Raw genomic sequence first — 12002 nt, 5'->3', positions numbered from 1 at the left:
CCAGTTATATAATCAAAGTACAAACATTTATGTACACACTATAATAAAATAAATTAAATCTTCTAAATGCAAAAAAATTTAGGCCGGTTTAGATGGTGCAGCAGTCGGTGACGATGATGAGCGGCGCAGCGTTTTTGCTTCCATGCGGTTTTCCGGGATTAAAAATGGGATGAAGCCTTTCAGTAAACTTGTCTGTAAACGTGTAGATATGAATCCCTGAGTCAGGACAGAAGAAGGACACACGCCCCTCCTCGTAGTCCAGATAAACGCCCACCTTTCTGGGTTTGGAGTTGAGTGGCAGACAGGTCAGTGGCAGCGTGTTGGCCGTGTACTGATTTCCGTTCCTCAGGCTGAGCGTCCAGAAGCCGTTTGCAGGGCTGATGGTAAATTTCCCCTTCCTGTTAACAGAGTGCCTGGCCAAGCCGAGGTCCCAGTCTGTCTTGTCTCCTACTTCCACTTCCCAGTAATGTCTACCTGAGAGGAGGGCTTCCTTGGACATCACGTTGGTCACACGGTCAAACCTTTTGGGATTTTCCGGGACCTCCTGCTGCTTGCCAGTGTGTCTGACCTGCTTCCTGTCATCCGAGATGGAGAGGCTGGCGTGAGCCGTGCGATGGTTCAGTCTGAGCTCCACTGTCAGATAGAGACACGATCAGCGTTCCAGCGTAAACCACCACACAAACACTTTAATTATCGGAAACAATTATCACACACAAACATACCTGTGTATATCTGCAGCCTCTTCAGCTCTGTCAAATCACACACAGCACATTCAGTTACTTTCAATCCGTCCTCCAACATTCCCATTTTTATTTCTTTATCCCCCGCCCATGTATATAAATCCACATACAGGTCTGTAGATGACTCAAAGCCTCGAAATGTTCATATTCAAACACTTCGTCATTTCATAAATATATCTACAGTAAAAATGACACATGAAAAGACTTCAAATCCACATCATTATTAACAACTACACATTGTAACACCAACAATATTAAACAGTCATAATAAATGTAAATTTAAAATGTATACGTGTAATACGATAAATGTATACATACACAATTAATATTATTATAATACCTTGTCTTTTATTGCACCTTGTATTCTCCTTTATTCCACTGAAAAAGTTCCTCATTTTTTGCTTCAATTAATACCACCTCAGTACACGAGAGAAGAGTTTGAGGACGCACTCTTCACACTCGTACGTCACATCCATGTTAAAACACACTGCGCACTAATACAAACCTGCTGTAGAGAGTTTGTTAGCCTCCGTCCTGACAGCGTCGATAAAATCGCTGACAGCTTTCCTGGTGAACCCCACACACGGGTCGGTCTCTAGTGTGACCTTTGACCAGTCCTTCATCTCTCTGGGTAAATGAATGAAACTCTACAAATAAAATAAATTTTAAAAAAGCATGAATGTGTTATGTCGAAACGTTACTTGGTGAATTTCCTGCTTCTTGTATTGCACAAAATAGCTATAAAAAGCATCAAAATAATCAATTTTTTTCCCGCTCGTATAGACGAAAAGCCACTCACGTGACGTTCACACTTAGCTAGTATCGGCTAACTATCTAACCTAGCTTGCAATCTATATGGCCAAAAGTTTGTGGACGTCTGGCCATCACACCCATACGTGTTTTTCGAACGTCTCATTCCAAAGATGGTCCGCTTTTGCTGTTATAAAAGCTCCACTCTTCTGGGAAGGCTTTCCAATAGATTTTGGAGCGTGACTGAGGATTTGTGCTCATTCAGCTACAGGAGCGTCGGTGAGGTCAGGCACGGAGGTTTGGGGTGCAGTCGGCACGGAGGTGTTCAGTAGGGGTTGAGGTCAGGGCTCTGTGCAGGACACACGAGTTCTTCCACCTTCTTCCAACCTGAACACACCATGTCTTCATGGAGCTGGCTTTGTGCACAGGTGCATCGTCATGCTGGAACAGTGTTTACTGGAATTTTCCATTTATGCCAAAGTTTTCTAATGTCTCTATCCTGACACGTATGACTTATTGAGATCAAATCATATTAGAAGTAGAGATACACAGCCCTGGGATTTATGTCATACCATTGAATATGTTGGTGATAACTGGGAATTAACGGCCTTGTGTTGGCTTTGGAGAAGAGTCTCAGTACATTAGAGCTACAGCGCCATCTGCTGCCAGATAGACGCGTGTAAAATGTTTTAAGCGCGATCTTATGGATACATTTCTGATGTGCACACTTCATGAAAACAACAACAACAGCAATCATATGATCGTGCACACAAATACATTAAATCAGAAAAACCCAAGTGGTGCTTTGAAACAACACTAAATAAAACTAAAATAGATGCCTAATACACATTATCATAAACAACAGACAAAATCGAACCGTGGACGGACTGGGATGCAAAATCTTAACACATCAAAGCATATTATTAATATACTGGGGAGCTATTTCTGAAGGATGTGTGGTTCATGAACCCATAGGGGGCGAAGTTAAGTTCACGTACCAGTTTCTCAGGAAGCGTTAGTCCAATTATACAGCATTATACAACATAATCTCAAAGTGGATTTCTAATGATTACTTGCTTATGTAAAAAAAAATACAAACATCATTGGTCATTTTTAAAAAAATATATAATTTCAGTAGCTAACAGTATCTTCATTGTTCTAAGTAACTTGGAAACTAGGAAGAGTGCTTGGACCCCGAGATCGCTACTTGTGGCTATATTTAATCTTATAGCCATACACTATGTACATGAAGGCTGATACTTGGGTAAGTCCTCTTCTCTTACAGTAAATGACAGTCATGACTACTGATCATACTGACGATATGACGAACTCACCTTTCTAAGATACTCCTTGCCATCTAGAAGATCCTCTGGTGTGGTCTGTCCACTTTTCAGATCAGCAATCTCTTTCTCCAGCTCCTTCACGAGTCGGTCCACTCGTTTCTCCGCCTCCTGCTGTTTCTCCTCAACCTCCGCCACCACCGCTTTGTGGGCCACCTCCACGGAGCTGAGGAGGGCAGAGAACACCCTATGACTCTCCTGCACCTCCCGCAGACACGAGCTCTGATCAGAGGAACACATTGAGAGACATAATAACGTCTTTGATGTCTTATAATGGCAGCCTCTCACTACTCCACCCAACTCCCTACAATATCTTTTCAGTTAGAATTAGTCACGCTGTATGAGTGTAGTCTATTTAAGGAGACCGCCATGTGAACACACATTGCGAGGCATGGATTCGGTTTAAAAGTTGACATCTGGGTGCTACCCTTAGCGATTTCTTTTTTTTCAAGCTGTCCAAACCTTAAATTGTGCCGACTGACACGGAGAGCAATAAGACTGGACAAAATAGCTTTCATGTACGGATAAAGGTTTTGTGCATCAGTGTACGGATTTACAACTCTCCGGAGGTTCCCAAGTGGCGCAACAGAAAAGGAGCATCAGGAGCTCGTGAGTTTGAATCCCAATGATGCCTCAGCCATCTGTGTGGGAGGGGCATACTCTCTCTGCCCTGTCAATCACAGTGATACTAGCCAGTCGTAAGCATCCGAGAGCTCATGTATGCAGAAGAGGGCCGATAGCACTTTCCCTTCCAAGTCTGTTATAGTCTTTCTGTCTTTTTTTCCCCTCAAGCTTCATATCAGGCTACTCACTTGCACCTGAATGAAAGTAAAAAAGCTGCGTCCAGCGGGATCTCAGTCTGATTCACACCAAAGGCTCAACCAAATTTCTGGCAAGCTTTCTAAAAAAAAATACTGCGCCTCCTATTCATATCTGTATTTCTATCTGTTTAGAACATATCATCTATTCGTTCTGAATTACGTATTCGGTTATATTCGTAGTACTGGATCTATTAGGAAGAGGCATGTATTTGTTAATAATGTTTGGATTCATTTCACTGGCGATATCCCGATAATTAGACATTTTCTGGAAAAGTGACAGACTCACGTTTAGGAGTTTAAGCGACTGCTTGAGTTTATCCATTTTCTGAATCCTCTCTTGGATCATGTGCTCCACCTCTGCATCGGATTTCTCTACCTGCACATACGTTTTTTTAAAAAAAAGCAGACAATGAAACCACGCTTCAGATCAACCCCCAGTTTAGGACTTTTCAAACTCTTCCACGTAACGCTACCTACAGCAACATTCAACAGACCGCCCACGCTGACGGATTTGGTTTTTCCGTCTAGCCGTGATTTCCTGTAATGCTCCGTGACGTCCGCCAGTATACGGTTCACGTTGAGGTGAGGTTTGGAGACGAAGGACTTTCTGCAGAGAGGACATTTTCTCGTACGGGACCGGCTCCAGTATTTGTGCAGACACACTTTACAGAAGCTGTGGCCACAGGGCGTGGTGACCGGATTGCTGAAGATGTCCTCACACAGCGAACACAGGAAGTGCTTCTTCGACAGGAGGCTAAAGGTCGAAGCCATTACCTGGGGGAAAAAAATATTTATAGTCCTTAAAGGGGTATACGACAGGAGAAATCAAATTTTCCTGGATCTTTTGACGTATAAGAGGTAGTTGTACCATTAAATCGTCCTGCTTTTAATGTTTCACAGATTAATACGTCCTACTCAGTGAAAAAAAAGAGAGCATTTATTTAACCGAGCTCGTTTGGATGTGGCGGGATTTGTGACGTCAGAAGGGCAAATTCATTTGCATACGACTGCCCTTACAGCAATACACCGTTAGCCCCGCCCACCGCCGCTCAGTCACTGAAAACCATTCCGCGTGTGTTTTTATTAAACAACATCACGTTGTATTTTTTCCCCCTCCCATTTATAATTACATGTAATGTTGTGGAATGTCCATGAAACAAATTATAGCAGCTATAAACAATTATTTCATCACCAGCCGCTCTTTATTTTTTTCCCTTTGAGACAAAAAAACACAACAACCGCAGCTCGTCATGCTACTGAGAAACTGCAAAACTCTTTCCTCTGTCCTGAAGCACTGACACTGGAGGCTTTATTTCTCCCCAAAAGTGCTAATTAACACCTCTTTACAGAAATCTTCACCAAATCAACGATTACACCACACAAGTCCTTCAGAACTACTGTCAAGAGCTGCTGTTATAGGAAAGCAATGAACACCACCTGACCTGAAGCGAGAATTCTAAAGCGCTGTGGTAAAAAAATACAGTAAATACACACTACAGTATGAGGAACTGCACCATAACTACGTTAGCATTTCTTATCAAACGCGAACAGGTAGGAACGGGGCGTGAAATGAATAATAATAATCATCATCATAATAAGGTTATAATGAAGGTTATAATTTGTATTAGAATCCAGAGACATAAATAAGACGGGTGTGTGCCAAAAATTATCCGCGCCATAGAGTCGAGACAATGTTTACGTTCGAAAACATCTAGTACTTCCTCGTACCGACACCTAAAAACCCAGACACACAACAGGATCACTGTGAGAAATATTTTACTCCACAGATTTGACTCGAAAAGTGAATCAGAACGCAAGCGCTACAGAAACCGATGAATCATTACGCTGGATCAAAGCACACAGAGTGAATACTTTGTGAAGTGTATAATGAAAATGCATTGTGCTCTAGATATTCGGTCTCTCCACGTAAGAGCCGAGACAGGTGGCATGCAAGAGAACGGGTTTAACCAGAAACTCACATCGTCATTGAAACAAATCAGGGTCGAAGTAGACATTTCTTGAATTCTGGAAAGACCTCAAAGACAACAAGTTCAACATTTCGTTTAAAGGTAAGTAATAATCAGAAAATTAAAAAGTCTTGTTATTAACTATTAGGAGTTAGAAGGTTAGGATCATATAATCCCTCATTACATCATGGAGACATTCAAGAAGCGGTTGTTAAAGAGGACAAACTTGTGTTATACATTTTGCCTTGCTGTATTGAAGTTAAGTGTGTGTGTGTGTGAGATCATAATATATAGTAATAGTGGCCTGGTTTAATCTTACCTGGATGTTTGGGTGTGTGTTGAATAACGTCTCCTTCTCTGCTTCTTTCACAACAGTTACTCGGCTACTGAGCTAAAACATTGTAATCAGGCGTACAGGTGTGTTCATGTCGAGGGGAGGGACACGCACAGGTACGGCCCCGTCTCCTGTCATTCTGCTTTAAATAAACAGAAGCTTGAAGTGTCTGAGTAAACGACATGAAGTGCCAAAGACAGACTCTACACAAAAACGTAGGTGCAAAAATATTGTATTTATTTTTTATTAGCTTCGGGAGAAAGAGAGAGAGAGAGAGAGGAAACAAAAGAAACTGGTTATAGCTTTTCTAATATAAATGATAACAGGAAGTAACTTGTTTGGCAGACATAACGTCACAGTAAACGTCAAAGTACGATGTGTCGTTCCTGTATAAAATGTAAGAAAATAAAACACATTTTTGAAATTTTGTGGTATGCAAGAGAATGAAACATCATTAAACAACATGAAGATAAGATCAAACAATAATTTATTAATCCCCAGATGGAGAAATTAGGTGTCATTATGCACCAATGACAGGTAAACGTGTTTTACATCTAGTTCACTCAGACACCCAGTTAAAAATGCTTTTGAGGCCATACAGTAAAAAAGTTTCACATCTGAAATGGGTGAAATTTAATAGGTATTGGACTCATGATCACACTGAACCTCCACATAGTGAGGAGGGTCAAAAAGGCCCAAAGATCACATTTTTAGAACTGCACCAAATAAACTTGACTACATTCAGAAAATTAATATTGCACAAGCCTATTCCTGAGAGTATCAGCACCAAGCAGCATCAGCACTCCAATAGGCATTGTGTGTTGTGCTCAAGTTCAGACCTTTATTTTAAGTTTTCTTTCATGAGCACCATCAAAATGTCTGGAGGCAAAAAGCGACTGTATACGAGTAAATCCACCTCATAGCCACTGTACACTTGTACACTTTACAGTTGGGTCAGTGAGCATCTGACTGTTTCCTTGTGGCCGGTGGTAAACTCATAAACTCTAAAGATTGATTCTGGTTATTTCACGTCTACAAGATGAGACAAACAAAACAAAAACTTTTCCTTGATTTTCCGACATTTAAGAGATCTTCGTTCCGTTAAAAAATATTGACATCGCAATATTGACATTATTAATATTGTCATCGCAATATTATTATTGACAACATTATTATTGACATCGCAATTATTATTGACATCGCAATTATTGACATATGCAATTATTATTGACATCGCAATATTGACATCAATAAACATTGACATTAAGCTTTGAAAGTTTCAAAGCTTAACACGTCCTCCTCAGTACAAAAAGAGCATTTATATTACAGACTGGATTCACTGATAATTAAGAAACGAAACAAAAATAAAACAGCAGTGGTTAGTCTTTCCTTCCCAGTAGTACGAAATTACGACGACTGTCGAGTTGAATTGTATGAATTGCACGACCACGTATCGGATTTCAGTACCACATATGAGAGTGGAAATAAAAATGTCAGATTCAATCTGTCTTCTGTTGTTAAAACAGCCATGTCAGTAACAAACCTGTGTAACGTTTGTCAGTTTTGCCTGCTGCGTGAACGTAGCCTTAAATTGTCCATATTTAAATAATGATTAATAAAAAAAAAATAAATAAAAATGATTAGTGCAACAGATAAATAATATACAAGCATCTATCTAGGTCTTAGAACTACAAAGTGAAATAAAGACTTGAGAGCACTTTTTGGTAACGTATGCATAAAAATATCCTTTTTGTGTTACCATGTGCTCCAACAAAAATAAATACAGTATTTCTTTTCCATGACTTTCCAAGAATGGAAAAAACCATAGAGACGGATTTCAGCAATCAGCCAAGAAAAAGCCGTGGGCTTCACCCTCGTGCCCTCAGCAGCTGTATGAGAAACTCCCTCGTAGCAGTGTTTACCAGGTTGTTTTGTAATTTAATCCCAGTTAACAAGTATAAAAAGTAGTGTTGTAAATATACATACATTTTTATTTTATATATATTAAATAATAGGAAGACCGTTCCATAACTGTGGGGCTCTATAACCTCAGTACGCATGGAGAAATCACTATTTACATCTACGAACTGATAACGATCAGTCAGATAAGAGTTGAGCCAGGAGAGAACTGCTCCTTTGGATAAAAGCGCTATATAAGTAGCTTTTTATTAAAAGCTGCACTAAGGTCGAGTAACACAAACAGTAACACAAACATTTACTACTTTAACTAACTGTGAACCGAGCCACAAAAACACAGATGGGATACCATCCCTAACAGCGACTAGAGAAAATAACATCTAAATCTTGTTGCATTTGTAAGACCTCTGAAACAGACTTTAATGCCTTCAATGACTAATGTCTGTTACAGACTTTAATGCTAAAAAAAATTATTTCACATTACCGATCAGGTGAAATGCTGTAAACCTCGTCCCACAGGAGTGGTTGAGATGACTAACGTAAACAAGCCCAAAGTGAATGCGTGTCGATGCACGCCGGGTCTAAACACACGTATAAACGAGTCAAACTCAACTCAGACTGAGATGAAGCTGGTTTGGAGCGTTTCCTGTGAACTGAGCCGCTCTAAAACACGGATGTGAGACACGCGCACACGCGCGCGCGCACACACACACACAGGTTTACCATCTCAAACAGCGACGAGAGAAAATAACATCTAAATCATGTTTACGATGTCGGGTCGGTTGCGTTTGTAAGACCTCTGAAACGTGAATCTAAGAGACTTTAATGCTACTGAAGGCCTTATTTTCACATTCAGGAATTTAAGAGATTTGAAGACTTTTTAAGGACCCGTGGAAAGCATCCTGAGAATGCTTCTTCTCCGGTTCCTCTAGCACTGCACCGACCTCCTTTTTTCTCTTGATTTTCCACGATTATTTCCTGATGTGTGAATTGTTGAGCCACGTCTTTATATTCCAGGTTTGAAAAAACACCATGCTTTGCCACCATCTCGTCTATTTTGTCCAACAATTCTTTTGCCATGCTACTCTCTTCCCTTCTTCCGTTGAAGACTAGGCACCTTCGATGACACTGGTCTAGAAGCTCTCTAAAGTCACGATTCTTCATCACTTTGTCCTCTAACGACTGCCTCCACTGCTCTTCCTCATGGTATAAAACAATCATTGTGTTGTCCAAGATTTGCTCTCCAAAGTACTCCACTACCGGTTTGAAAATTTCGTACGCGTTTGGCGGCATGTCTAACGGACTTACAGTAAACAGGACGGCGTGTGGCCCTGGACAGGAGAACCGAACCGCCTTCTTCAGTTCCTTTTTAAACTTGTAATTGTCAAGATTTGGAGTGTTGACCAGAGTCACATTTCTTCCCAAAGAGGCTTCCAGAAGTTTTAGTAGTGAGTATAGTGTGAGGATCAGTGCCGTCAAAGACCACGCTCTGCAGGATCGACTCGGTGAGAGAGAACTGCTGATGACCAGAGCTTCCAAGTATGATTGCTCTCAATGATGTATCTTCAGTACTCACTGGAAATCAGATTTTAATAGACAACATTAAATTATTATTTTTTTAAATGATCATTATGAATTGTTAAATTTCAATACTTAGAATGAATCAAATTCAATTTTGGCAACATAGAGCTTTAACTCACTAATAGGAGGCTCTGTAATGCTCTTTCTACGCTGTTTCTTCCGTACAGGAAACTGACCTAGAAGAACATCACATTTGAGTTAAATTCATCATTAAACAACATGAAGATAAGATCAAACAATACTTTATTAATCTCCAGATGGAGAAATTAGGTGTCATTATGCACCAATGACAAGTAAATGTGTGTTACTTACCCATGTTTTTTACATCTAGTTCACTCAGATCCGCTTGACTTTGTAACTGCGGGGGGGGGGGGGTGTTTAGACACAATTAGAAAAGTAGAAAGTGCATGGCGGCTTAGTGGTTAATACGATTGCCTTACACCGCCCAGGTTGGGGGTTTCGATTCCAACTGCTGCCCTGTGTGTGTGTTTTTTTTTTTTTTTTTGCATGATCTCCCCTGCAGGGGTTTCCTCCGGCTTCCTCTCCCAGTCCAAAGACATGCATGGTTGGCTGATTGGCATGTCCAAAGTGTCCGTAGTGTATGAATGGGTGTGTGAATTTGTATGTGATTGGCACCCCGACCAGGGTGTACCTTGTGCCCCATGCTACCTGGAATAGACTCCAGGTTCCCCACGACCCTGAAGGATAAGCGGTATAGAAGATGGATGGATAAGCAGAACACACTTGTGTGGTTCAGTCTAGCTGACCTGCTGATGCATATACATACATCACACATACATTATATATATACACATACATACATATACTATACATATACTCTACTGATGTACTACATCTAATACAAAATCTAGTACTACTGTACCCGTCCCATTATCCAGAATTCGCAGGCTATAGGATTGAATAGATCGAGTAGATGAACAGTCAACGTGAATCACATTGGTTCCATGTAAAAGTTCAGATGAAGCCCATTCAAAAGCCTGCCTGCGAAATAGCATCCTTGCATTAATCTAAACTATACTTATATTTTTTATTTTATGTTTTACATCAATACAAAATACAAATGTGTAATATGCTACTGATACACTATTGTTACAGTATATCAACATGCCATTTTACAAGCTTCTTTTGTAGACTGAACTAATTCAAACCAACAGTAATGTTTAACCTTACTTAACTTATACACCGAGGACATCTAGTGGACGTAAACAGCACTGCAGTCTTTGGACTCTGTGCTTGTAGGTGGGGTTTAACAATACTCGAGCACATTGTCCAATTATATCTGGACTTTAATTTGAGCAGAATCTGACGTGGAATGAGAACGCTAATGGTTAGCTTCGTTTGATTGTAGATGCGACTTCATAGTACAGGGACGGGCGACTTATTGGATGTAAAATTGCTGCATGTATGAACGACGCATCCACGGCACTTCAGTGCATTTTCCCTTTGGGCTGGGCCCAACCGAGGTCTACTCTACTACAGTGGTTCGCAAACTTTTCCATGGCAAGGCCCCTCAAATGGCATTAAAATTTGACCGAGGCCCCCCTTTTGCAGGATGTCTTTAAAACACATTAAAAATACAGACTTGTGAAAATAACCCCCCCTATTATTAATAATGACCTCTTTCATCTTCACATTACATTAGGAATTGATTGTGTGTGTGTGTGGTTGTCAGAGTGAGAATTTATTTTTCACACCAAACTGTCGCGGCCCCCACTTTGAAATCCACTGCCCTACTACACTGAAAGCAAAAAATAAATCAATTCTCTCTGTACTGCAGAGGGGTTCAGTGCTGATAACTTTACCTCTGTATGATAACTTTACACTTACCTGTTTATGATAACTGTAGTGGACACACCTCTGTAGGTTTTTCTTTGGTACTCTGTCTTCTGTAAACATCTAATAAATAAATAAATAAATAAATAAATAAAGCAAGCAAGCGAACTTTAACCTAAGATTTACTTTACTGTTTTGCACAGTTATACACGATATTTTCTATTACTGTTTTCACTGACAGCTTTTATTAACTGACTGCTCTGAAGCTGGAACTCTGTAAGGAGGAATTTCACTTACCTTTTATACTTGTTAGTCCTGACTCCTGGGTAAACAAGAGAGCAATGCAGAGCAGTCAATCTGGCGTTCAAAGAAACCAAGAAGTGCGTTTAGAGAAGCGGTGTGTACTCGGCCATCTACAAAAGCACACACGCCAGTTAGCTTAGCTTATCTTAGTTTATCTTAGTTTAGCTTAGCTTAGCTTATCTTAGTTTAGTTTAGCTTAGCTTAGTTTAGCTTAGCTTAGCTTACCTTATGGCCTTAGCGCTTTTAAAGCAAAAATAATAATAATGAAACATACACACTGTTTGTTGCAATGGAGCAAAATCCCGTGTAGCTCTTATCTCAGTAAGCTAGCGTCACCATTAGGCTGTTGTTCACTATATGTTCGATGGCGACCGGGAGACGGACCGCAGCTCTTCCGCACTGGCTTCCGTATTTCCGGGATGAAGTGTCCGGTTGGTGCAGCTCGTTTTCTGAGT

General features: G+C 40.5%; 1 protein-coding gene and 1 long non-coding RNA gene across 3 annotated transcripts in view; both read right to left on the bottom strand.

Annotated features, from left to right (window-relative positions):
* Positions 1–6046, bottom strand: part of btr02 (bloodthirsty-related gene family, member 2) — a 6087-nt gene extending 41 nt beyond the window's left edge. The window contains exons 1-8 of one of the 2 annotated variants that reach the window (XM_017454114.3): positions 5938–6046; positions 5631–5686; positions 4129–4425; positions 3938–4027; positions 2825–3052; positions 1246–1387; positions 723–749; positions 1–633 (exon numbers count right to left, since the gene is read on the bottom strand). The exon at positions 1–633 is cut by the window's left edge and continues 41 nt beyond it. In XM_017454114.3, coding sequence (XP_017309603.1) covers positions 89–633; positions 723–749; positions 1246–1387; positions 2825–3052; positions 3938–4027; positions 4129–4425; positions 5631–5666 — 1365 coding nt within the window. In that variant the 5' untranslated portion in view covers positions 5667–5686; positions 5938–6046 and the 3' untranslated portion in view covers positions 1–88. The remainder of the gene's footprint in view (positions 634–722; positions 750–1245; positions 1388–2824; positions 3053–3937; positions 4028–4128; positions 4426–5630; positions 5687–5937) is intronic. The other variant, XM_047150613.2, reaches the window with a different exon arrangement.
* Positions 6047–9822: 3776 nt separating this feature from the next.
* LOC108262040 (uncharacterized) lies at positions 9823–12002 on the bottom strand. The gene is made up of 3 exons (XR_001811752.3): positions 11822–12002; positions 11542–11657; positions 9823–11367 (listed from the first exon to the last, which is right to left on the bottom strand). It is a non-coding gene; the product is annotated as an uncharacterized LOC108262040 (long non-coding RNA).

Source organism: Ictalurus punctatus, chromosome 24 (assembly GCF_001660625.3).
Source record: "Ictalurus punctatus breed USDA103 chromosome 24, Coco_2.0, whole genome shotgun sequence".
NCBI lineage: Eukaryota > Metazoa > Chordata > Actinopteri > Siluriformes > Ictaluridae > Ictalurus > Ictalurus punctatus.
Note: the sequence above shows the minus strand (reverse complement) of the source record. Positions and strands in the feature narration are given on the sequence as shown.